Source organism: Schistocerca piceifrons, chromosome 8 (assembly GCF_021461385.2).
Source record: "Schistocerca piceifrons isolate TAMUIC-IGC-003096 chromosome 8, iqSchPice1.1, whole genome shotgun sequence".
In the NCBI taxonomy this organism is placed as follows: domain Eukaryota; kingdom Metazoa; phylum Arthropoda; class Insecta; order Orthoptera; family Acrididae; genus Schistocerca; species Schistocerca piceifrons.
This window is the reverse complement of record NC_060145.1, coordinates 377,389,955-377,416,499: the sequence shown is the minus strand read 5'-3', so window position 1 is coordinate 377,416,499 and position 26,545 is coordinate 377,389,955. Positions and strand designations below refer to the sequence as shown.

The 26,545-nt window shown below is 39.5% G+C and overlaps 1 protein-coding gene across 1 annotated transcript in view; it reads left to right on the top strand.

Annotated features, from left to right (window-relative positions):
* LOC124711817 (amino acid transporter AVT1B) overlaps positions 1–26,545 on the top strand; it is a 217,907-nt gene that overhangs the window by 163,920 nt on the left and 27,442 nt on the right. The window contains exons 6-7 of the mRNA XM_047242044.1: positions 9,496–9,649; positions 15,884–15,971. Of these exons, the coding sequence (XP_047098000.1) occupies positions 9,496–9,649; positions 15,884–15,971 (242 nt within the window). The remainder of the gene's footprint in view (positions 1–9,495; positions 9,650–15,883; positions 15,972–26,545) is intronic.

The window sequence follows — 26,545 nt, the reverse complement described above, 5'->3', positions numbered from 1 at the left end:
AACACACACACACACACACACACACACACACACACACAGTGGTAAGACAATGAAACTGTTTTTGTGAAGATGATAGTTCAGATACCCATCCCCATCTAGATTTCCCATGATTACACTAAATCACTAAAAGTGAATGACAGGATTGTTCTTTTGAAAGGATGCACACCATCAATGCAACCCGCACACTGATCATGTTCATAAGGGGCTGTCAATAGATGCAGTCTCATAGCTTTCACAAGTGTTCGGAGCTGGTACCAAAATCGCCTTAGCTCCAGCACTGTTGTGTCCTGCTGGGTTTCTTCAAAATGTCGCAGTGGAAGTAGTCAACTTGTCCTAAGTTTAAAATTCAAGACAGAAATCCGAGATGGCGAGCTTATGATGTTACAATCCAAGATGGCGATCCAGGATTTCATCGATGACGTCAACATCCAAGATGGCTATTCAAGTTCACAGACCTGGGGATAAGGGGCAGTCTATAATAGTTGTTGCAGTTTCCGTAGCGCTGCAGTCATATATCCGCACTATTTATCCTTAGCTTCTAGGATTGCTAGACATTAAATGGACTCGACGCTTGTGCTCTGAATACCATAGCAATAGGCTGATCATTATCATGAAAGCATCATTAGAGATCTATCAAGTTTACACACAAAAAACGTCATATGCCCTTTCTCTTGCTTAACAATTGTTGTGAGACAGAGTCTAAAGTTATCTAGTGTTTCTTCTGCCTTGTTAACGCCATCTGTGCATTATCAGCAAGTTACTGTTAAGTTCAGACCTTAGACGCTAATGCCTCGCATTTGTCTATTCCCACCAAGGAGCTCGCTTTCACCGCATTCGCCAATGACATGTGTATTGTTAACTGTCGGTTTCTGCATTAATGATAACAGACTGTGAAAAGCTACCATCTCACGGTAAGCATTGGTTAAAACCAATAGCAGATTTTAAATATAAAAACCATATGCAGTGTAATTCTATACTTTACCAACTAGATGCCTAAACATAGTGTAGATGAGGAAAGAAGTATTGTTAAACATGTGAAATAATCTTATTATTCCAAGGTACCCCCTAGGTATTTTGTCCTTTTGATGTATGTAGTTTCACAAATCTTTTTTCTTCTTTTATCGTGTGTTCGCCATGACGACGTGAATTACTTGATTTCTAGCGTTTCCCAGCAGCTCCACTGATTGTATAGTTTTGGATTTCGGTACAAGTGATTCCACGTTTCTCGTGATGTTTCTAAATCTGACTTAGTTGTCTTCTTAAAGTGCACTGAGCTATGTCTTAGATGCGACACAATAAATTTCTATTTCAAAATCATATAAACATACGTTCTGTGCAACCCATCATACAGCTTGTAATCAAGGGTATCTTATATCCCAGCTAGTCATTCCGTTTCCCATTGAACTCCAAAATGGAATGATGGGAGAAATACTGTGTGTCTTCTGTCAGGTAGCTTCGTCTATGTTGTGACGAAAAGTCTGGTACCTATACAGTAACTGCATGTGCGTCTCTAGTAGTACTGCTCCGTTGATTTAACTTGAACATTTAGACCTAGGCGCTGATGGATGATGTTAAATCATTGTCACCACGTTCATGTTGCGAGTTCTGAATTCTCATATTGTGTACATAATCGCATTCAACAGGACTCGTTTTCACCTTCATATGTTTCATTCAAGAAAGGCGAAGAATGTTGTACCGTTTCAAAACTACGCGTTTCAGTTCCTTTCAATCTATTCAGGGCTAATCCAGTCCATGTAACACGGAATCGAGATGGAGTACTGTGAGCAAAAACAGGTGGTCAACGGTTTATTAAGCAGACGCTCCCAATTCTAAGAACTGCCATCGAGTTCATGCACACAATATCGCTAATATCGAATGATTGTAGGATTACGAAAGAAATGTTGTACTCCTGTATCCTAACCTTTCTAACGGCGGACTATCAGCATGTATTCCATAAACAATGACTTCGTGAAATTAAGCTCGTTTTACACGTCCACAAGGCTACAGAGACTGTAGATGTCGATACCATCTAGCAATGGAGCGGTCAAGTGCAGTAACCCCAATGGTATTAGCTTGGTGTGACCTGTAACTGTTTGCAGATCGGTGTACTGTTCTAAAATTAGCGCAGTTTTAAGTGCAATGTCATGTAGGCAGCTGTGGTGGAATGTACTGTCTACAGTGTATAACAGACAACTCCCCATATTCCTAACTGATTATGTGGCACAGTGACATAGATATACGTCTTGTTCCAACATGCATTGGTGAAAGCTTTGTGATGGACCACTAACTTCATGCAGGTGCCTGGTTTGGGGTGGGGGTGGGAGTGGGGGGTGGGGTGGTGGGGGGAAGGGTAGCGGGAGCGTAGTCAGTGGGATCATGCTCTGTTACCCTTACTCAGGTATGAATACAGTGCTGGTTATGATTACAGCACTGTTGTTTTATTACATCAAGCATCCACTGTAGGCTGCCTGAGCGCATGGGGAGCTGGACTCATTGCTAGTGGCATTCTGACCCCTTCAGCCCAATCAGGCACAGTGCACAGTGACTGTTGAATGATGTGCACGGTTTTATCGTCGGTGGCGGCATGGGCAAGGCGTTGTCGACATGTGGTTCACTCCAATATGATGTGGAATAAGTTTAAATAAAGACATGATTGTTCACATCCTATCCTAAGCTAGTGGAAATGGCATTGGCAATTGTTAGACAAGGATGCAGGCTGAAACAGTGTTCTGCAGTTTTAAATTTACTATGACAAGCATATAGGTTGCATGAAGTGGGAATCCTTTTATTTTAAACTTAGGACAAGTAGAGCCTGAATTTATACCATTTTAGACATAGAGCATGAACTTTTTTTGAATATTTTAGAGAAGTTAATTGTTGAATCCTATAGCGTGATGACCGTTTAAACTGTGATGTTAGAGGGGTGGGGGAAATTATTTAAACTTAGGACAAGTCCTATGTGCCATCAGGAAAAACCAAATCACGGTCCTGGATCGGCATCTTGAAATCTGTACTTAAAATAAGTGACATGCCAACGATGCAGACTGTTCCAGCATGCACCAAGTCTGCCATCTTGGATTCTGATGTCATAGGGCTGAGGGAAATCTGCCAGCCACGTAAGCTGTCCTAGTATCATCTGGTCTTTCAGCTAGGATCCTAGTAATTTATTTATTTCATTGACAGTACAGAGTAACCCACTGCCTTGAAATGTAAGGTGGGTCGGTTGCTTCTGAATCCAACAGCAAAAACTTTTCAGTGTTACACTGTTATTGGTATACAATTGTTACTGCTTTGTTTTTAAATAATATAAAAAACACAACATAAAAATTTTTCTAAGGTTACAGCGTCTTTAGTGCTTAACAGTTGTTAAAATGGTTCTATACAATTTGTTTGTGCCTATCTGATGAGAATATAATTTATACACGCAAATGTCAAAGAAAAATAAAAGGAAAAACGTAATACAATGAGTGTGGTGGAAATAATTTGTACTATGTAGAGGGAAGTGATACACAGTATCTGGATGTGAAATATAGCCTATGTAGCATGTTGGTTGGTAATGGCCTATTTCTACCTGTTTCAGGTAAGAAGGTTTCGGTAGAACCTTGAGCTATTCTCATCTGAAATGGTTTGTGCCTATCTATGTTTACTGTGTTTCTGTGTGTTGGTATATTGCCGGGAGTGTTGCAAGTCAGGAGACTACATGAAGCCGGCCCTTTGGACGAGCGCTTCTAGGCACTTCAGTCTGGAACCGCACTGCTGCTAATGTCGCAGGTTCGAATCCTGGATGTGTATGATGTCCTTAGGTTAGTTCGGTTTAAGTAGTTCTAAGTCTAGGGTACTGATGACCTCACATGTTAAGTCCCATAGTGCTTAGAGCCATTTGAACCATTTTGAACACTACATGATATTCAGCAGCTGTTTGTTCATCCTATTGTTGGTAGTTGTGGTAAATTGTACGTGATACTTTAGATACATACATGTGATATAATACAGATTAAATACTGACTGAGCATTTGATACATGGAATACATTTATGCCCAGGTCACCATCTTGGACTACAATTTTGGATTGTGACACCATACAGACTGTCCTAGTACACCTGGGTCAGGATCTTGGATCGCCATCTTACATTTTTTAATTTTACATCAACAGGATTGTTGTATTTTTGAATTTGCTGCCAATTTAAACTTACGACAAGTGACTTAATTACACAGTGACATTAGAGGTCTCGAGGAAAGCTCTGGCTATTTTGAATTTGCTGCCAATTTTAGAATTTGCCACCATTTTATACCTAGGGCGACTGGTATACATCAGGAAGGTGAGGGAAGTGTGGCAATGTTACATGATGTCATATGGTGGAAGGGAGGAATCTGACAATCATTCCGACTGTCCCAGTGTCCCTAGGTATGCCATCTAGGATTGTGACATTATACGGTTGGAGACAATCTGAGAATCATGCGGGCTGGCCGAGTATCCCAAAGTCTGTCATCTTAGATTATGACGTCATAGGGGTGGGGAAAATCTGACAACTATGCAAGCTAGCCTAGTATCCCAGGGTATGCAATATTGGAGTGGGTAATTTTTCAACATCGTGGAGTGGGAGGAATCTGACAACAGTGTAGCCTGGGCTGAAAGAGACACAAATGCGAGACATTGTTTTTCAACATTGTCAAAAAGGCACTGTAAGCGGTAACTTGTCCCAATAATTCAATTTCTTGACAATAGAAATCTGCCTCTTAGACATGGAGCTGTTCGAGAACTGCTGCGTGAAGGTCCTCAACGTCAGAAATCCTGCAGTTGGTGTGTGACAGCTTCTCGACTTCCTGGACATTGTGGTCGATGTCGGGGCTCTTCCTTCCACAGCAGCATCATCCCTGTCCGTGCAGCGTTGGTCAAATTGTTGACACCATTTTAGTACGGATGGATGCTACATTGCGTGTGGTAAATATATTGCTAGAAGTTAACGGTGAATCTATGTGAAATGTGCCCACAAATTGTTTCCTGCTGCCACGCTATTTCACTCCCGCAATGTTATGCACCTGTTATCTATATCGCAGCAGAACTGTGTCTTCAGGACACCCTGAAGACGTACTCTCTTCTAAAAAGGCACCACTCTAGATTAAATACTGGCTGAGCATTTGATACATGGAATACATTTATGCCCAGTGACCTTTGTGTGTGACGGCATGTATTACTTATCTTTTGAAGTCCCCTCGTACCTTAATCTACTCTTCAGCATGATCTCCGACAAAATTATGCCACTTATCGAAACGATTAGTTTTCTTTTGTATTCCAATCTCATGAAAATCTACTGCCTGGTTTGGCAACCACTGCTCTAGGTTAAATGAAACAAATTTTTGGTTGACAGGCTGCAGTGGCAGGGGACAGCGAATGATACTAAAAAGTGGGCAACATGGGAAGCACGCGGAGACGAGAAATTCCTGCGATTGGCTACCAGCTGTCGCCACCATTCGATTCCATGAAACGTGAATTGCGAACTTAGTATAAGCAAATTAGTACAACCAAAGTAATCCACACTGTCGTAGCACTACTGTGTCACATAGAACACTTCTCGAAAGCTGAAGAAACCATTAGAAAAAGACAAAATTATGAAGTGTGTTTTACGAGAGTTATTCGGAAAGTAACGTCCTAATCGCCGATGTCCTGCGAACATCGAAATGCGCAATCTGACTGACTCCAGTCATACCTTGCCTGAGAAACGAAGCCATTTGGATTGGTATTACCATAATTGTGCTGTTTGCAATTTCATTTAAAAATGTTTAAAACTATTGACCAGCCCGGCGACTGCGAAATACGGTCAGTGATTAGATTTTTGACAGCAAGGAACGTTGCAGCAGTGGAAATTTATCGACTGATAAGTGAGTTGCATGGTCTCGATGCGATGAGTGAAAGAAAAGTGCTTGAGTGGGTGAGAACTTTCAAGGACGGACGGGAAAATATCCGTGATGAACCGTGAACCGACCGACCATCAGTGTTGTCAGAAGATTTGGTCAAAGGCGTGGACGAAAAGATACGTGAATACTGGCGATTAACAATTTCAATTTTAGAATGGGAGTTTCCAAAAGTGAGTAGAACAACTTCGCAACTTTTTAGAGACACTTTTTTACAGTTTCCCAAATTGTGCACTCGTTGTATTCCCAGGCTGCTCACTGAGAAACACAAAATGAAAAGCACGACTTATGCTCTTGTTTTTTTCGGACCAAAATCATACAGAAGGTGATCAGTTTTTTAGACAACATTATTACAGAAATGAAACATTGGTTTCTCACATGACTGTGGAGTCTAAGTGTCACTCAATGGAACGGCGTCACGCGAGATCAACAGTTAAAGTCAAGACCAAGGAGAGAGAAAGTTTATGGCAACCACGTTTTGGGATAAACATGGAGTCTCTTTAGTCGGGTTTAGGCAGCAAGGAATAACAATAATCGCAGCCGCTACCTGCGCTATCCTGGCTAAATTTCAACGTGCAATAAAGAATAAGTGACGTCGCCTTCTAACATCTGGAGTTTTGTTGCTGCATGGCGATGCCAGATCCCATTTCTCCGTTCACAACCTGATCAGATCTTTCGGGTGAGAACAGACTGTCCACACGCTGAACCGTTCAGACTTGGCATGGAGCGTTTTTCACTTGCTTCACTATCTCAAGGAGTTTATCGGCGGCAAGCGCTTCGTAACAGATGACGAAGTGAAAGAAGCAGTAAGAGACAGGTTATCCTCACAGGCGTCAGACGTCTATGACTTAGAGATACAAATGCTTGAGAATGCTATGAGGTATGTTTAAACAAGTATGGAAACTATGTAGAAAAATACGAAAACTTTTAAGTATTTAAATAAAAACAATTTTTTGAAATAAAAGTATGTTAATTTATGTTTCACAAGAAATCAGCCCTTATTTTGCGATTAACCCTCGCATTAGACCTTGAATCAACTTTATGCACAAAGTCTTCATTGATGACAGGTAGTCATACACTACTGCATTTCATTACGAACTTTAGTGAGATATCTTTAACTTTACTAATCCTGTTTACTGTGCTTGGTGTATCTCCATAAACATCACAAATCCTTCAATGAATTTATACACATCTCGCGTCTTTTGCATACAGAAAACGAACGATTGCACATATTTTACACTAGTTGCAATTTTTCCATTAATAGTGGAAATAAAAATTTTATGTCATTCAAAGGAGAAAGAGGAATTCGAGTTATCAGTTTCGACCAAAGTGTAGCGACTTACCGAAATAGTCAACAGTAAGTTTATTTTTGCAAATTCAGGTGGTATTTCCAAGAGAAAAAATGATCATTTTATTTCGAAAGATTTCCTTAACTGCAGTTATTATCTTTTTAGAGTTTCTCTTTTATTATGCCTACATGAATTGGGATCTAGATTACCAGATCTTGCATTGCTATCACGCATTTCAGAAAGTTATAAATCAAATGTAATAGAAGAATGTACTCGAACTAAACCAGGCAATGCTAGAGGAATTACATTAGGAAATGAGACTCAGGAGATGGTAGATGAGTTTTGCTATTTGTACAGCAAAATAACTAATTATGACGGAAGTAGGGAAGATGTAAAATACAGGATGAGAATAGCAAGAAAAGGATTTGTGGAAAAGAGTTAACATTGAACAAAAGAAAGAGACTTTTTTTAAAGTGTTTGTCTAGAGTGTGGCCTTGTTCTGATGCGACACATGGAATATAAGTGGTCCAGAGAAGAAGAGAATAGAAGCCTTTGAAATACAGTGCTACAGAAGAACTATGAAGATTCTACAGGTGGATCAGATAAGTAATGAAGTAATGCTGAATTGAATTGGGACTGTTACACAGAATACATGTGTTAGGAGCATTTGTAAGATTTTCTCAACGTGGTTTCCGGGTGGCTAACACCCCATGTTGGAATCAGGATGACAAACAGGAAGAAAGCTGGCACTGCGAATAGCAAAACAAACCTGGATGATACTGCCTCACTTTACACAAGCGAAATACCTGAATCATGAGTCCAGCAACGTGACTTCAGTGAGGAGAAGACTTAATGTCATTTAGACAGCACATATTGATTTCACAAGAGAGAAAAAAAGTTTCATACGAACAGCCTGCTGAAATGGTGGAAAGACAAGATGAAGCTCTGAAAGCCATTTTTCGGTAAGTTATCGGTGGTGAAGACTGATGATGGGCCCAGAAAAGTACACCACATTTGGTCATCACTGGTTTGGTGGGTCCAGAAAAGTAGGCCTCATCTGTTCATCGCTGGTCAGATATAACGTCATCGCCTCAGACGACCAATAACAAATAATAAATAATTACGTTGCAGTACATCAACTACGATGCAGAACCTGTGATGTGCTGCTACCATTCCTAAAAATGACTTCTGCCAACTGCTACCTATCTGGTCTTCTGTACATGGTCACTGTGAGCTGCTGACCTCTCACCCACTTATCAGGAGACTCGGAGATTCTACCTCTAGTTTCCTGAGATGATTTGACGAGGTCTGGAAGCACAGTCAACCCGACGCAATATTCAGGAGGCGTGCTAACCGCTAATGCTCCCAACTAGTACCTGTAAGACGTCATTAATGTCCCTGTCCTTCCTTGGTGGAAGGTCTGTACTGATTTTCATTTCCACACCGTGCACGGCTGCTGAGACTTTACCCAAACAGATTCTTTCGAAGTTCACATGAGTGCTCTGGGCAGAAACACCTGCAGCACTGGCTACGTCGGCCACTAGTGAGATAGGCTGTCCACTCGACACCGTATTTACGTGTATGGACGCCACTGGGGCGATGTTCTCCGAAGAGTTCTAAGACAACGTCAACACTCTCTGAGGCCATGCGCTGCTCTGCTGCTCCACCATAGAGGAGAACACATGATTGTAGAGTTTAATGTAATAAATTATTATGCCGTTAATGTTCTATCATTAGCGCCCAGCGGCGTCTGATCTGCTGCACCACACTCCAAGCTCTATCATCCCAATAACAGAAAGGGTTTCTACCCAGATCCTTATGAGAGAAACAAGAAATATGTGGTACAACTTGACCAAAAGAAGGAATCAGTTAATAAGTTACATCCTGAGACATAAAATAATTGTCTGTTTCGTAAAATAAACATGTTGAAATTGATACATGTTAGGGTAGTTTACAAAGAGACGAAGAGGCTTGTATGGGAACTAGTGTGGATAACAGCGTCAATCTAATCTTCAGACTGAAAACCAGAACAACACCAAATAGACAGCAACTAGACAGCTTTTCTCTGAATCATTACGTTATCACATTAAAATGATTCTTGCAGAAAGAAGGGTTACGTAGGTCAACCTCCATCAGTCGTTCAAATTCTGTGGACCTGAGAGGGGAACGTACTGATGCTTAGGTGCTTTTGGGGGATAATCCAGTCTATTGTGATGTTTGTTGCTGGATTTTATGTCAGAGACCTTAGGCCATGTCAAATACTGTGTGACAGAGTATTCTTTGTGCATCGACAGATGGGTGACGACACTATCAGTGATGCTGGTGGTGTCCTCTACGCTGCTGGTGTGGGCGTGTTTGGTCGCCAGCGGGGGCGAATGGAGGCCCGTCCCACTCCCCGATCCTGCCTGGGACTCTGTCGCTATCGCATACGGCGTTCTCGCCTTCCAGGTACGTGTCATACTGAACTGAGACCATTCTCAGGTACACAGATGATGCACCACCTAAACTTCCCCTCCCGAGCTGGGGATATTTCACAAAAATTGCTGTACATCCATGTGATGAAGACTCTAGGGTTCATCTCAACATGTACAGAATCGACACTGGTGAAAGACTTGCTTGGCGCGTTCGTCTAGAGACTGCAGTCACATATGAGGAGTCACCTCTTCAAATACCTATCTGGCCATCCTGATTTAGGTTTTTCTGTGTTTTGCCTAAATGGATTGAGTCAGAAACCAGGTTCGTTCCTTTGAAAATGGATCTGTCCTATTTTATTCCTCATCGTTATCCTTGTTCATTCCAAGCGTGTATTTCATCTACAATGACCTCATATGCCAATTCATAAACTTCTTCCACTCTAGCATCCACTGACGAGTTGCTTCTGAACAGGTACTGTAACAAACGGTGCAGTCTATTGCAAAATATTCGTGCAGTAGACGAGATCTGTGTAACAGCAAACAGGAAACTACAGTTTATGTTCTGTTAGTGTTATAGTTATTCGAGTTTGAGCAGTAGCTGAATTGGATAATGATGGAGGAAAGCTTTGATTGTTATTTTGCTAAATGTATCGGTCTGTTAAGCATCTTAATTGATATAGAGACCTTTACTTACTAATTTATTTATTTCCAATATTAACTTCATGGCAAGCTGTCTAGATACTATTGTCAGATACTGCTTTCCATCACTGACACAACTAACAATCATAGTTGAATAATGATATCATAGCTAAATAATAATATCATATACAATTACAACGTTTAGTCACAGTTATGTACCTAATGAGATTTTAATTGCAAAGATTGATGTCTAACCACTAATTCTTTGTAAAGGCTATCGTTACCTTACCTAACAGATACTAAATATGCGAAAAATTAAACAAATTTAACCTGAAATTTATAAGAAAAGTGAAAGAACAGAAAATAGGAAAACATCGATTATGTCATCATTGCAACTATTGTAGCCTTGGAATGCACACAGATTTCATACTTCACGGATAATTACCTACATTCTACTAGTATTTCCACTCCATGTAGTCTTGAAGGTCTGGCTCACACTCTGAATTACTATAACTGTAACTTTTCCCTTACAGGGACGCCATGGGAAAATTAAATATAGGTGGCCGGACGAGGATTTAAATCTTTCTCCTCCTGAATAAAAATCTCTTCTTACCACTTGTTCCACCTCTGTAAGTAAGGCAAGAGACAGACTGTAAGAACATTCATAAAAATTTAATACTAGTGTCATAAAATTCATTGAATGGCGTCACCAAGGTAAAGGCGACCCAAAAAATTCAGACAAGAACAAAATTGTGAGATAGTTATGCATTATAATGCTGTTCAGCAACAGCTAAAAAATCTGTGTAAATATACCTTTGTGAAAGCAGTCAGTGCAGTGTTTTTCCAGCGTTTCTTGATATTGGCTGTGTACCCTAAACATTAACACTGTTTGAGGAATAGCTAACTACCAGTCCCAAATGTGACAGATCTCTCACAGACTGCAGAATACGACGAAGTAAGTTTTGGGGCTGCACCACATATGAACCTATTTGACTATGAACACTTGCTGTCGATAAAAAGTCCTGTATCAGGGATCCAGATGTTTCCTTCTTCATACATGCCATGTTGTAGTCCACTGAAATCACAAAAAAGAACACAGCCAACACATATGCTGATACTTCATCTGACGTATGGCACAGTAACACAAAAGGGGATATGGCTAATGTGTGTAATATGTTTGTGGCTGTAAGATCAGTACAAAATCGGCCACAGCTGTGTTCACTACTTATGTCACATGCAAAACTGATTCAAGTTTTCAAGAAATGGTCGAAGTTTATGGTACTTCTGACTTAAATATTGTTAATGATTTCTGTATTTGGTACTTATGAAGAAGTATCCTCAGAATGAACATAGTACTTGTCATTAGCACTACAGTAAAATCTCAGTAATTCGAGATAATTTGAACTGAGCAGAGTTCGAATTTGAGAAAACTTCAATTACATGAAGGGTGACAGTTTTAGAGACCTTTTATTTGAAATAGTTTCAGAACTTGATGCTCACAATTGTGTTACTGTAAACAAAGTTATTTCATCAGTCAATATATTACTTAGAGTTTACTTTAGAAATAATAGTCAAGTAAAAACTCAACAATAATGCAGTATATATGTAACAGGAACTGGCTACACATACACACAAAAATGAGCCTGAGCAGACACTGGCTGACTGGTGACACAGAAAACAACAATAGGGGATAAAGTGGGCACAATTGTAAACAAAGTATGTGCAAATATCTCTGCTGCTGATCACAGTCACTCCCTGTGTATTTTCGATTTTATACTTGATTTTCTTTTGACTCTTTTTACACTGCAGTCATCTGTCATCCACCTCAGGTTAAACGGAGGCTTGGATTGCCGGGCATTCAATTACTGAGGTTTTACTGTATATGTTTCTTAGTTCTCCTAAAATTACTGGTTGACATGCAACTGATTCGTCTTCAGGGCAGCTACTAACTGGGTCTAGAGATCTATACTTTTCAGTTATGGACATGAGGGATGTCACTGCAAGCTCCATAGTTTACTTGAACTACCAGAAATGTGCTTTTTACCAGTATAGCATATACAAAACAGGTGCTGTGTGAATGAATTTTATATAATGTTTCTACACTCTCGAAATTCAAAAGGATATTTATGATTTTTGTTTTATTTCTCCTGACCAACATTTCTATTTTTTTAACTGAATATTTTTAATTAAATGGAAATAGCAAATTATTGTGATCTAAGTGAGGTTCAATAAATAAGGTAGATTTGGTTGTTTCTTGATTCATTTGTGTATATCTTTTGCTGATGTTGAAACGAATACAGTAGCCTCTACATTTCTTGAAATCTTTGATTCAAACTGTATCTGATAAAAATGCATCCATTGCATTTACATTACTTTATATTAAGGCAATGTAAAATTTGCCAGTGCAGCTATGTGAAAATTTATTTTGAATTTCTCATATTATACTACTAATAACGTACTAGCATGAACTTAATTTCCTATATGTTTAAATGAATTCTTTTCTTCTAACATGAATATCATTGGACTCCATTACGTAAATGTCAATTAAAATATGTATCTTATGTTAGTTTTGATTCTAGCAATAATGCACATATTTATTATTATGAAAATAGTATGTTTTTCAATATAATCATATTACAAGTATAATTGGAATTTTTTACTCTTATTACCAGCATTGTGAAGTCATAAGTTCTAACCTTGAAAGCAACTAGTGGTACATCATGCTCATTCAGATGCTAACGTAGAGCACTGTGGACATAATGTGGTATTCATATAAAGTTCTCATATGTCATATAAAATCCTTCGTACCTGTGTTATGTGATAAATTATCAAAATTAGGATAATTGTTGTTACATGGTTTATATGGCTAAGCTGTCAGTTCTCTGTGTACAGACATTAGGGTGTCTAACAACACTAAATTTGTTTTCTATATTAGAATTTCATTTGTACTGGTATATGTATGATCTTGAGTAGCTAAGGAATAATGTTCATTAGCTACTAACTGTGACAAACATAGCCAGAAGTACATTGCAATTTGCAACTGCTAGCTGAATTATTTCAATCTGATCTCTGCTATACCTATGTTCAGCATGCCATTCAGATTAAATTGTGGTAAGGTGTAACTAATTTAAAAATAACATATTAATGAACAAATACATCAAACAATTAAATAATCTAGTAGTATGTATCCAGAAACTTGTAACCTGTATTTAAGGTAAAGTAAATTATTTGAACAAATACAATCAATGAAAATACAATAATCTTAAATTAACATTTTATTAGACAGCTTTAAATATAGGCAACGAAAGTTTTAAATACAAATAAGATTAAGAGCAGCATATACATATTTTAAGAGCAAGTATTTGATTCAGGAATTCCACTTTGGCATATGCCAAAGAAGCAGAATACAGATCACTGATTCTTCACAAGTCAGAAAACGTAACTTTGAGGAGATGGGTAAAACCTAACTTAGCACCATAATGAAGTTAATACTATTGGTTGGTTATCCAAAACAACTTTTATATTGACTGTTATGAAGGACTTACTATTAAAGAACATTGTTTGCAGTGGGGCAGGTTAAAGTCTCACTATCCAATCAATCCACGTACCTGGATGTGTTTCAGGCTGTCTGCCCCTTCGCTGTGCAATGGTAGATACTGGTTTAGCCAACAAAAACAGCACTGACGAAAATTTGACTAAATTCCTACCATGCAAAGCCCACATAGCTCCAGACCATGGGCATAGCAAAAATTAGATAAATTATCGAGCGTTCGGGTTTCTTGCATGATTCGTTTGAAAAAATGTCTAGAATTTCCTTTAAGTTGGTCTACTGTCTTTAACGCACAGAAAATGGCTATCAAGTGCGTATTTAATAACCCGAAATCAATTAAGCAATGTTACTGATTGTCTCTGTTACAAGCTGACACACAAAAGCAGCTAGAACATATTTAGTCCGCCCCGGATTTTGAATGTCTTAAACAGCCACTGACTCACGATAACTTGCGAGTTAACACATTCAGTCGTTCAGTAGGCTTCTTGTAAAGAAGCGCTCGCCATGATGTCTCCTTACTTGCATGTAACACGCCACGCGTAGCTAACGCACGACGTGAAATGTTCACACTCAAATATCTGCTAAAATAAACCACTCACAACGCTCAAACTTTCACAAAATTGTGCTGTAGTCGCTTTTCGTCAGCGACTCGAGAGCCGATCAAACGAGCAAATTTCTTTGTTTTGGTACAAATTTGATCAGTGCGGTTTAACATAGGTGTTTACCAGAAGACGTCTCCCGAGCGTCTATATCGACTCACAGATCTAAGGCACAAAACCCTATTCAATCGCATGGGAAACGCTGAATTCCTATTGGCTAGTATGTTAAGCAGCCAATCAGATCAACTTCAGTACTTTTATACTCGCGGTATTTCTAAAGCTAGCCAGTCCGATTACTACAGATAATTTAGACTAGAAATCTCGTAATTCCGAAACCAAATAAAATTTAATGATAACAAAATATAATAACTTTCCACGAAGTAAATTACTAACAAATTAATATTTCACGCCCCTTCTATCTCATTCTTACGTCCTTTATATCCTCGCCCCCTCTCTCTGTTTCCTCCCCTTTTTCTGTATGTTTCCTCATGCTCGTCTCTCTGTCCATCTCCCCTCCTCCCCCACATAGTCTCAGTCCATCTCTTCTGCCCTCACTCTCTGTCCATCTCATCCTCTTTCTTTGTCTTCCATTCCTCCCTCCCCCTCCTCTCTCGTATCTGTACCCATGTATTCCTTCCCCTTTATCTCTTTCTCCCCCCTTCTCTCTCCACGTTATCACTCCCATACGAATAGCAGTTTGTTGGTTCTCATCCCCACAGTACTTCCTTGCAGGTAGTAAGTAATAGATATATATGCCAAGAAGTGTTGATGCCTATTCAGGGGTTTAAGCGGAGCTTCTCACCTCCTGCTCTACCAGAATACGCACATGTCCCGTGCATTTCATGTATTTTTAACGTATTTCACAGATACTTTTACTCATTTTTCGCTGGTTTCTGTAGCTAATTTCATCCTTCTAATTTCGTCCTGCAGTTTCATTTTCACGCAGCTCAATCTCTATGACGTCATACCTCCTAAACAGTGTGTCGTACTGTGATATAATTTTGCACGTACATTCAATAGTATAGGCGAATAACGTCCACTGAATCTGTCATGAATGCAGTTAGTAGTATGGAAGCAATGGATTAAAACGTCGTGCTTGATGTGGCTGTTTCAATGCATGGCCATCGAAAATGTAGTTTTTGTGAGGATTGTCAGCAAGAAATAGTTTCGCGACGGTCTGAAATTTCGTAGCAAGTCACTAAGAGCTCTCATTCTCTTATAGTGGATGAATAAAGCCTATTAATTCGTGCGTAGTGAGCTACACTATTTTTTTACCCCCACCCTCTGATGCGTAGGTTGTTCTTACTCCTACAGCGATTGTTTCCAGACAGTAAGTGATATGTGTGCCAAGTTTGGTTGAAATCGGTCCAGTGGTTTAGATGTGGAACATACATATTCATATATATGTACATCCATTTTTATAAAATGCATGAATTATACCGTATAGCTATGTAACACAGATTGCTTACGTCTGTTCCAGTTTGATGTACATCCACTAATCCTTAGCGTGCAGATGGAGATGGACCGCAAGGACCATCTTGGTTATGCCATCCTCGGAGCATTCTTTGGTGAGTTAATATACTATTACTACAAATTCCAGTAACCTCAGCTGAGCTTTTCTGAAATTATTTAATGTAACTGTTCATTTCATAGTTATGTTGTTGCACAGAGGCGGTTTATCCTTACAGCATATACGGCAGAGGTACCCAACATCCACTTTGCCTTCTGTTCTGGGGGAAAGTTAGCAGTTTCGAATTGAAAGTAATAATAGTGTTGAGGACAATATGTGCATATTTGGTGGCCAGCAAAGATATAAACGGCGGCCGTGATAGCCTCTATTACTGCGCAAGCTAGCACGATGTTTTTGAAGCATTGAAGTAATACACCATTGGCGTGAAATTTTGGGTATTTTGGAATATTCGAATACATTATTCGTTCCTCTAATGTAGTAAGCTACGTTTTATGTGTTACAAATTCGCACAACGGTTTTATTTCCATGTTTTATTCCACTCTCTTGTGCTTTGCGTTATTACGAACTTGTGTTAAATTTCGTCGACAGCGACTGTTTGAGTTGCAGTTTTTGCTGTCAAAAATTATTTGCTAACTACCCTTATAGCTAACGTCGTAGACAGCCAAACGAAACTGCCTACCACCAAGCAGAATATTTCATGAATCTGAAACCTACTCCTCTGACCTGAGGTTAGTGGTAGCTTAGTTAGTGCTGCTTCTGCAAAAGTTTTTTCGTTCCTTTCACTGATTATATGGTTAGTCACAGTGTTCCTTTACAGCACATTGTCTACCATGTTTCAAAGCATTTATATGAATTTTTCATACTTGCTATAATGTTTAATTCACTTCGATACGTCAGTGTGCTTATTGCTGAGTCGAAAGTAGATCAAACATTGCTAACAAGTGTGTCGCTGTGCTATTCTTAATCGATTAATTAGTTACTTGTTTAATAGATATGATTTTGAGAGTAGCAGAGATATTCAAAAGTACGATACAAGCAGAAAACACGTTCGGCAGTACTCTTCAATGTATCTGGCTTTGGCTGCAAACCGATCGAAACATGCAGCAATAAAAGGTGCTTGACAATCTACACATGGAAATAAAGTGTCAGACATATAGCAGAGTGTTTTCAAGTGTAGATTACAGATGTTTCTCCTAAACAGCACCTTTGATAAGGCACAGAATACCCCAAATGGTGATATTTTATTGTATAAATATTTTATTATGTGTACCATAACCATTTAAATAGATGATTCCGTAGAGTAGTCATTTTGAAATTGTAACTGTGACTGAGTAGGTATCCCATTGTTACACAGGTGTGTGACAACTGTGAAGTACATTACCGTCTCAAAAATGATAGAAAAGAGTTTGGGAACTGAAACTGGGTAGTAGTTATTAACAATTGTTGTCACTCTTCTTACAAAATAGCCCAAGAAAGGCATACTTTAATCTGTATGGTAAAACAGTGTGAGTTATTGATGTGTTGCATAAGTAACGAAAAACATTAAGTAATTTGAGGCCACAAATTTTAATATCTTGCTGGAAAAATTCTCTCTCCACCGAACAAGCCTCTAAAGGCCTCGTCGGTACCGACCGACGGCCTATCATCCTCTGCTGACAGACGTTACTGGATGTGGATATAGAGGGTCACAAGGTCTGCACACTGCCCTCCAGGACAGATCCGCTATTTTTCAATAAAATAGCTCCTCAGTTGGTCTCACAAGGAATGAGTGCACCCCACTTGCTAACAGTGCTTGGCAGACCCAGACAGTGACCATCCCAATGATAGCCAAGCCCAACAGCGCTTAACTTCAGTGATCTGACGGGAACAGGAGTTTCTGCTGTGGCAAGGTCGTTGGTGCCAGAGATGTTATCCACCGCAAATGAACTTTTACTTCTTAGAGTCATAATGATCTTCCTTATTTCAAATAAGTATGTGAGTTTAATTTTTATTTCACTAAATATCCTTTGTGTCGCGTCTTCAGTGCACTGTTGCACCTACTTTCACACCTGTTTTTAAAAAGTAATTATTAAAAATATCTGCTGCAAATGAACTGTCTTAAAACGTTCCCATTCTCTTGAACAGAATTAATGTTATCTCTCTTAACAATATTGAATATTAATTTTATTTTATTGTCTGATGTGTCAATTTCAGACAAGATGTGCATACTCCTTGTCCTTTTTACTTCTCTTAATATTTTACAGTACTGTATATAACATGTAATTATTTCTACATCCTTACTTTTTATAGCTGTTTTGAAGAGACTTTTGTACTTGTAGTGGTACAAGATTTCTTTAATGACTTCCTTTATTATATTTAATTGTCTTTTTAGGACAGCTACTTTACAAAATAAACATGAGCTCATTATGAAATATGTTGAATTGTAAGCTAGCATTAGGCTCATGTTAAACTTGACCCTAGCCACTATTTATTTATGCTTTCTTTAAAATCTTCAGTAATTTTGTGATTAATCAGCCTCGCTATTTTCTTAGAGTGTTTCTGAATTGTAACTGGAGCTAAGTTATGTTACACTGGTTAAAAAATTTAAACTTTTTTACTGTATCTGGTTGGTAAATGGGTGGATTTACCTGGGGTGCTGGATAAACTGGTAAAATCAGATTTTCTCTGTGAAATTTCCTAGGTACACACCAGAGAAAAAAATGGTAACAGCGAAAATTGACACGATTAAGTCAAACAAAAATACACATTCAGAACGTTTGAAATCAATACTATTTTGTATGTATTTATGGGGATGATGCGAAGAAAAGGTCCAAATTAGTTCAGAAGATATTTTCACCTTTAATCGTTTTCAGGTTTTGAAAAATGCGATGACAGAGCTCTTCTTTTGTTCACCGTTTTATCACTCTCCCTAACAAGACCCCAGCAGTAGTCACCCATCATCGAAGTGTTCCAATGGCCTTGGTAACGGTGTTCCATGGTAAGAATGTCTTAGTGAAAGCGTTCACCATGCTCATCGCTTACGGCTCCAAAATTTTCCGTGAAGAAATCAATGTGAGAATGTAAAAACGTGAATTTTAAGCGACATTCTACACCCCATGTTCTTGTAGTTGTCCACCAGATCATTCAAACTGATAACATAGTTTTTGTCTTTTCTGTTACCCAAAAAAACCCTTCACCATTGCTTGAAAAGAAGACCAAGCAACTAATTGGATATCTGTGAGTTTGGTATCAAAGGTTGAATCTTTCAGCAATTTTCTTATTTGTGGTCCAACAAATATATCCTCTTTCAGCCTTGCCTCACTTAATATGGGAAACTTTTATTTTAAGTGATCGAAGGCTTCACCTTCTTCGTGCAGAGCTTTTACAAAGTTCTTGATAAGGCTCAACGTGACATGAAGGGGAGGCAAAATGATTTTATCGGTCTCAACCAATGGGGTTATGTTTCACATTTACTTCTCCAGGAACATATGACATCCTTATAGGCCATTCCTTGACTGTGTAGTGGTTCTTGGCGTGATGGCTGTCCCAGAAGCACAAAAAGCCGCAGTATTTCGTGAATTCAGCCTGTAGATCTGTGAGGAGAGCATCAACTTTTGAATCACAGCAAAGCTGCCATTCATGATCCTTATATTTGATTGCCTCTATCAGCAAAGCCATGGTTTCATAAGTTTCTTTCATGTCTACTGCTAAGCCAAAGGTACCGATGGAAATGTATTGCCATTACGCAGTAGTACTGCTTTCAAGCTGGTTTTACTGGAGTCAATAAATAGTTGCCACTCCTGTGGATTATGTTGTACACCTAGCTGCATCATCAAACCATTGACATCTATACATACACACATTGAATTCAGCATATCGAAATATTGAGCGAAGGAAGCACCTCTTGATCTGAAACAGGAAATTTTTGCCCCTGGAGCCAGAAGCTTCCGTTGTTGTAGTCTCGACCCCAAGAGTTCAGTAAGTTTTAGATCGCGAACCAAATCGTTCAGTTCCTTTTGATTAAAGAGCTGAGGCGAAGCGTCATGATATTGAGGGCAGTACTCTTCTATATGTTCAATACTTTCTGATTCACTTGACATGGTGTCTGGTTAGGTGGCTTTCAAGTTACAGACTGGAACAGACAACCCCTCATCATGGGGCACAGGCAAATGCACTGAAGATACATTTGGATACTTTAATTTGTGTCTAGTTTTGCTTGAATGTCCCGAAATATTTGTAAGACAGAAGTAACAGTCTGAATAATGGTCATTAGGCTTACACCACACGAACGGAAGAGTGAATGGCATGACTTCGCGTTTTCCTTTCAACCACTCGGTTAAGGTTGTCGTACAGGTTATTCAGGCAATATGAGGTGCAAAATTTTTATCTTGATCACCAACAGGGCAATCAAAATACAATTTATATGCTTTCTTTACCAAATCAGTGATTGGTTTTCTTTGGGCTTTTGGAGAGAATTTCCCACGCACATAAAAAAAAGTTGTTTAGATAGTTTAGACAGCAACGAGATTTACTAGTTGCCATTTTTCTTAGTGTAAGTTTTAAATAAAAAAGTTTGCACTATCTTTCACGGGAAACACTCACTGAAGATCTCCTTCACACCACTGTATTACCACACCAACCATTTACTAACGATTTGTGGATCTTCTAGTTGTCCTCTGCAAATCAAAAACAAACAATTAAACATCAAAACAGAAAACAGCAAAAAGCGAAACACTTAACACGAAAAATAAAAAGCCTTTAAAAACTCAAAAATGGTACGTGCTAGAACATTTTGAAAGGTATATTCGGATTCTACGCATCAAAATACATATTAGTTGATGTATCACATCTCATATGCTAAACAGCTGCTGACTAGTGTTATTTGACTAATTATACTAATATCTTGTGCAACTGTGATAAGGAAATTTATTACTAAGACTAAATTATAAGCGGCTAACAGGACCTCTAGATCACTTTTGCTTTCGGATTCCTCCAAAAAATTTTCATTAAAATCATCACAAACTAATAAGCCTTTCCTTCTGTCTGACAGACAATACAGCAATCCATCAATTTTTATTTTCATGAAAATTTCCAAATTACCCAGTGGAGACTTGTGTGATGTAACGATCACAAGTGTTACATTCCCTAATATTAACTCACAACTATCATGGTTCTGTATCCCATAACCTTTAAAAATTTACTTATTGTAATACTTTTATATTTGTATTCCTGTTTTATGAGTGTGACAAGTCCTCCTTTATCCATGTTGCATATATGTGAATATACAGCTAATTTTCTATCCTTTAGGTTATATGCTCTTCAAAGAGATAAATGGCATCGATTTCTTTCGAGCTACTAATATAATGCAATTCTAGTGAAGCAAGTTGATTTCACTTTGCACTGTACTATTACAATATGAACTGGAAGACTCCATTAATTTAATTTCGTTTAATACTGTACGTCTGAATTCTATATCCGATCTAAAATCAGTGTCTCACCAGACCCCACTAACCACAGGGATTTGCCTTTGTGTGCTAGTGTCAGCCTTATGTTTTCTGCTCACAGATCTGCTAACTTTTCGTTACTCCCTATTCAGGTATAGACCATCAGACGTATATCGCTATATTCCTATAGAAGCTACGGTAACAGCGCCAATAAGAGATTTTGCATCTGTTGAAGGAGTCCTTTCAGCTCCATGTTTACCTTGTTAACAGCGCCACAGATTCTCCACGAAATTCTTATTTGTATGCTCAGTAACTGCTCCTATTATGCTCAAGTCACCTCTAATACCTTATTTTTGTTTTTAAACAGGCAGCTTCCAGTTCCCACAACAACTAGCACCTGATATATTTTGTTGAAATTCTTACACATTTGTCGTAGTTTTTCTGTTCCATGGTGAAGACTAGCTTTTGAGACTTGGTATTCACTGTCTAATTTTTCCTACAGCTGATGGCCTACAACCATAAACGTCTGCAAGGAGGCGGGAACAGAGGGCATCTTCACTCTCCTTTGGAATCTGAAGCACAGAATTTTTATTCATTAGGCAATTTTCATACATTTCTAGAAGGAGAAATATTGAATGGCTAACCATTAAGTCTCTAGGGTATAATAAGTTGTTTTGTATCACTTACAATTTTTTTTTTGTGGCATCAGACACGAATCAAAATCGATCAACTAATTTATGTCAAAAATGGTAATTTTAGAGTCTTGGCCACTCCTGGATAAATTTATACGGACGCCCATGACTCCTACCTAGCAGCAGAACTCTTCTTTGCCTCCTTTGCTTTTCAGCCGACTTACCTGTCAGTTTCCTAGCATCCTTCTGCTGCACTCTACGTTTCTCAACATCTGTATGAACTCTTTCTTTTCTACTTCTGGTAGCGAGCGAAATCTACGGCTTAATTGAATTTCGAATTCGCTAACAAAATTTTCCACTTTGTCTGCCGTTTTGCCTATCACCACTTTTATTTCCCCTCTACAACTGTCGTATTTCAAATTTCGCGTTCTATAACTCTGCCGGAAGAGCACAGAATTTCGCCTCTTGTTTCTCGATTTTCAGGTTCTTCCGGCTTAATCCACAGTTCCTTGGAAGAGCCTCATTCTATTTTCCATTGCAGTTGTCCCAGGGAAACTGTAACCTTCAATTGTAGCAAAACACTCGCTGTTTAACAAATCTGCAGCAATAGACACGCTTATTACGCTTGACTGATCCATTTTATAAAACTGCAACGCCATATACAATGAAAGAAAACAACTGATGTAATGAAACAGAAATTATGTTACTCTTTTTGCGCATTTCTCTCACTTTAAAGTAGGCCTAAAGCTAGAACTGTATGCCAGAGAAAAATAATACATCCGTTTATCTTTTTAACACAACACTAATACTTACAGTAATGTAAGTAATCTTACATTATATTTATAACAAGAAGAATTGTTTAAAAGTTGCTTATAATATCGTATTCACATAATTACTTGTGGAGGCAGAATTCACTACGATCTCGCGGGTGCAGTATTGCCAACCTGAGTGTAGTTGCTTCACCGAGTTAATAATATTTTTTATTGCAACAGGACACGATTTATTTACCTATTTATTTGTGTAAAAAGCAATTTGTTCCCTCGGTCAGGGAACGGAACTGATGAAAGTAAATGTGATAGGTGGTTTTAGTGCCTTGGCTGATGTTTATGTGTTATTCAGATGATAGTTCAAAAATAAGTGCTTACTTTCTGTTAGTGATTATATTAACTAAATAAAAGTCTGTTATACATTGAAACTTTCTGGCAGATGAAAAATGTGTGCAGACTGAGACTTGAAATATAAACCTTTGCCTTTTGTGGAGAAGTGCTCTACTGATAGAGCTACACAAACATGATTCACACGACCTGTCTTTACAGCTTTACTTCCGCCAGTACCTCGTTTCCTACTTTTCAAACTTCACAGAAGCTTTCCTGCGGAACTTGCATTCCTGGAAGTATAGATATTGCGAAGCCATGGCTTAACTACAGCTGGGGGGGGGGGGGGGGGTAGGGGGGATGTTTCCAGAATGAAAATTTCACTCTTCAGCGGAGTGTGCGCTGATTTGAAACTTCCGCACAGATTGAAACTGTTTGCAGACCGAGAGTTATAAAATATCTACACTAAACGTCAGTCACCAGTAACGTATAATAGAACTAGCTGAGGTATTTCTCCAACAGTAACAATGTGGAGATAGAATACGACATTCGTACAGTAAAACGACTCATAGAGGAAAAAAAATGTTCAAGTGTGTGCGAAATCTTATGGGACTTAACTGCTAAGGTCATCAGTCCCAAAGCTTACACACTACTTAACCTAAATTATCCTAAGGACAAACACACACACCCATGCCCAAGGGAGCACTCGAACCTCCGCGGGGACCAGCCGCACAGTCCATAACTGCAGCGCCCTAGACCGCTCGGCTAATCCCGCGTAGCGAAACAAAGGCAGTTCAGCCTTAAATTCACATCGCTTTTATATACAGAGGGGTCCAAAAAAATGTATCCACTGTTTAAAAGTCCATAACTGGCAAACTAATTGATGGAGCTGTCTCATCTTTGGTAGTGTAATAGTTTGTAGTTCCGGCAATCGCCACACAAGCGTTGTATTGCGCTGTTTTGTTTTGTCAGATGACAGTCGCCAGATAGTCAGTGTTTTGTTCTTAGTTGCACCTAGTTACTCGAGTAAACATGGCTGGCGCAAGGCTTACATTCGATGAAAGGAAGTCAGTTTTGAAGTGGTATTTTAAGTACGAAAACATTAATGAGGTTCAACGGCAATGGCGAAATGAGTATGAAACAGAGCCACCGACACGTTTAACGATTCGTCGCATTCGAGACAAGTGTGAAGCCGAAGGCTGTGTTAAAGATGTACACAAACAACGATCTGGACGACCTGTAACAGTAACAAGCCCAGCTAACTCCCGTCGTGTGTTACAACAATTCACTCGCTCACTGCAGAAGTCTGTGAGACAGTGTGCTAGTGAAACTGGAGTGAGTAGCTCAAGTGTTCGGCGAATTTTGAAGACAGCAAAGTGGATGTGCTACATCCTAATGATTGCTACACGCAGTGAACGAGGACGACCTAGATCGTAGAATGGAGTACTGCGAGTGGTTTACTAACATGGTGCGCAACGATGAGGAGTTTGCAGAGATGATTGTGTGGTCTGATGAGGCACAGTTCAAACTCAATGGTACAGTAAATCGCCGCAATTGCATCTACTGTGCCGCCGAAAATCCGGACGTCCATATAGACAAAGCCGTGAATTTGCCAGGAGTAAACGTGTGGTGTGGGTTGTCTTACCGGGGTTTGATTGGGCCATTCTTCTTTGACGGCACAGTTACCGGTGAAGTGTACCTTCAGAAGCTTCAGACATCCATTTTAACTGCCATCCGAGACTTATGTGGAGACGAAAGAGTTTACTTTCAAGAAGATGGCGCCCCAGCCCACTACCAAAATCGTGTTATGGCGTATCTCGATGAAAATCTACCAGGAAGACGGATAGGCCGTAGAGGTGCTGTGGAGTATCCACCACGTTCCCCCGACCTAACTCCTCTGGACTTTTACCTGTGGGGAACACTAAAGGACGTCGTTTATCGACAAAAGCCACGCACATTGGATGAACTTCGAGGATCCATCGTACATTCAGGTGCAAATATCCAAATGAACAGGTTGCAGTCAGTAGTTCGTGCTGCAGTTCGGCGGCATCGTTTGTGTGTGGATGTTAATCACCTACAGTGATATCTTTAAGTTGGACTTTAAGCTACACTTTCACGAAAAATGAGACAACTCCGGTCAATTAGTAGACTTTTAAACAGTGGATACATTTTTTTGGTCCCCTCTGTGTTTTGAAAAGCCATCAAGCGATCAAGTTTAGGGTTATAAATTATTGACAATAATGAATGACAGTGGCTATCCAACACACCTAACAAGAGCAGTGAAAAGCGTGTATCACGAAACGAAAATGATAACAAATACAGGAGAGAAAAGGATAAATGAGAGAAAAATCAGTCGAGAAGTGAGACACGGGTTTATTATTTTCACCCACTCCTTGTAACGTTTATACTAACAAGTCCTTAAAAATTGGAAACGACGAAACTATTCGGATTAGTCACGGGATCATTTATTCGGCGAGAGAGTGTTACGGAGATATTCGACAAAAAATTGAGCGAGAGACTCTACAAGAGAGGCGTTGTGCATCACAGCAAGGCTTACCATCGAAATTTTGAGAGAGCGTTTTTGAGAAGACCCTCACAACAAATCACTTCCTCCCACACGCATCCATCGGAAAGACAAATCGAGAAATTAGAGCTTATGCAGCGGCTTACCGACGGTAATTATTCCCACGCGCCAGGCCGGTCGTGTGTGGAAGAGAGCAGGAGGGGACTAGTTTGTGGTACCAGATATACCCTCCGCCGCACACCGCTGGGTGGCTTGCAGAGTACGACGCAGATGTACACTACTGGCCATTAAAATTGCTACACCACGAAGATGACGTGCTAGAGACGCGAAATTTAACCGACAGGCAGAAGATGCTGTGATATGCAAATGATTAGCTTTTCAGAGCATTCACACAAGGTTGGCGCCGGTGACCACACCTACAACGTGCTGACATGAGGAAAGTTTCCAACCGATTTCTCATACACAAACAGCAGTTGACCGGCGTTGTCTGGTGAAACGTTGTTGTGATGCCTCGTGTAAGGAGGAGAAATGCGTACCATCACGTTTCCGACTTTGATAAAGGTCGGTTTGTAGCCTATCGTGATTGCGGTTTATCGAATCGCGACATTGCTGCTCGCGTTGGTCGAGATCCAATGACTGTTAGCAGAATATGGAATCGGTGGGTTCAGGAGGGTAATACGGAACGCCGTGCTGGATCCCAACGGCCTCGTATCACTAGCAGTCGCGATGACAGGCGTCTTATCCGCATGGCTTTAATGCAGCCATGTCTCGATCCCTGAGTCAACAGATGAGGACGTTTGCAAGACAACAACCATATGCACGAACAGTTCGACGACGTTCGCAGCAGCATGGACTATCAGCTCGGAGGCCATGGCGGCGGTTACCATTGACGCTGCGTCACAGACAGGAGCGCCTGCGATGGTGTACTCAATGACGAACCTGGGTGCCCGAATGGCAAAACGTAATTTTTTCGGATGAATCCAGGTTCTGTTTACAGC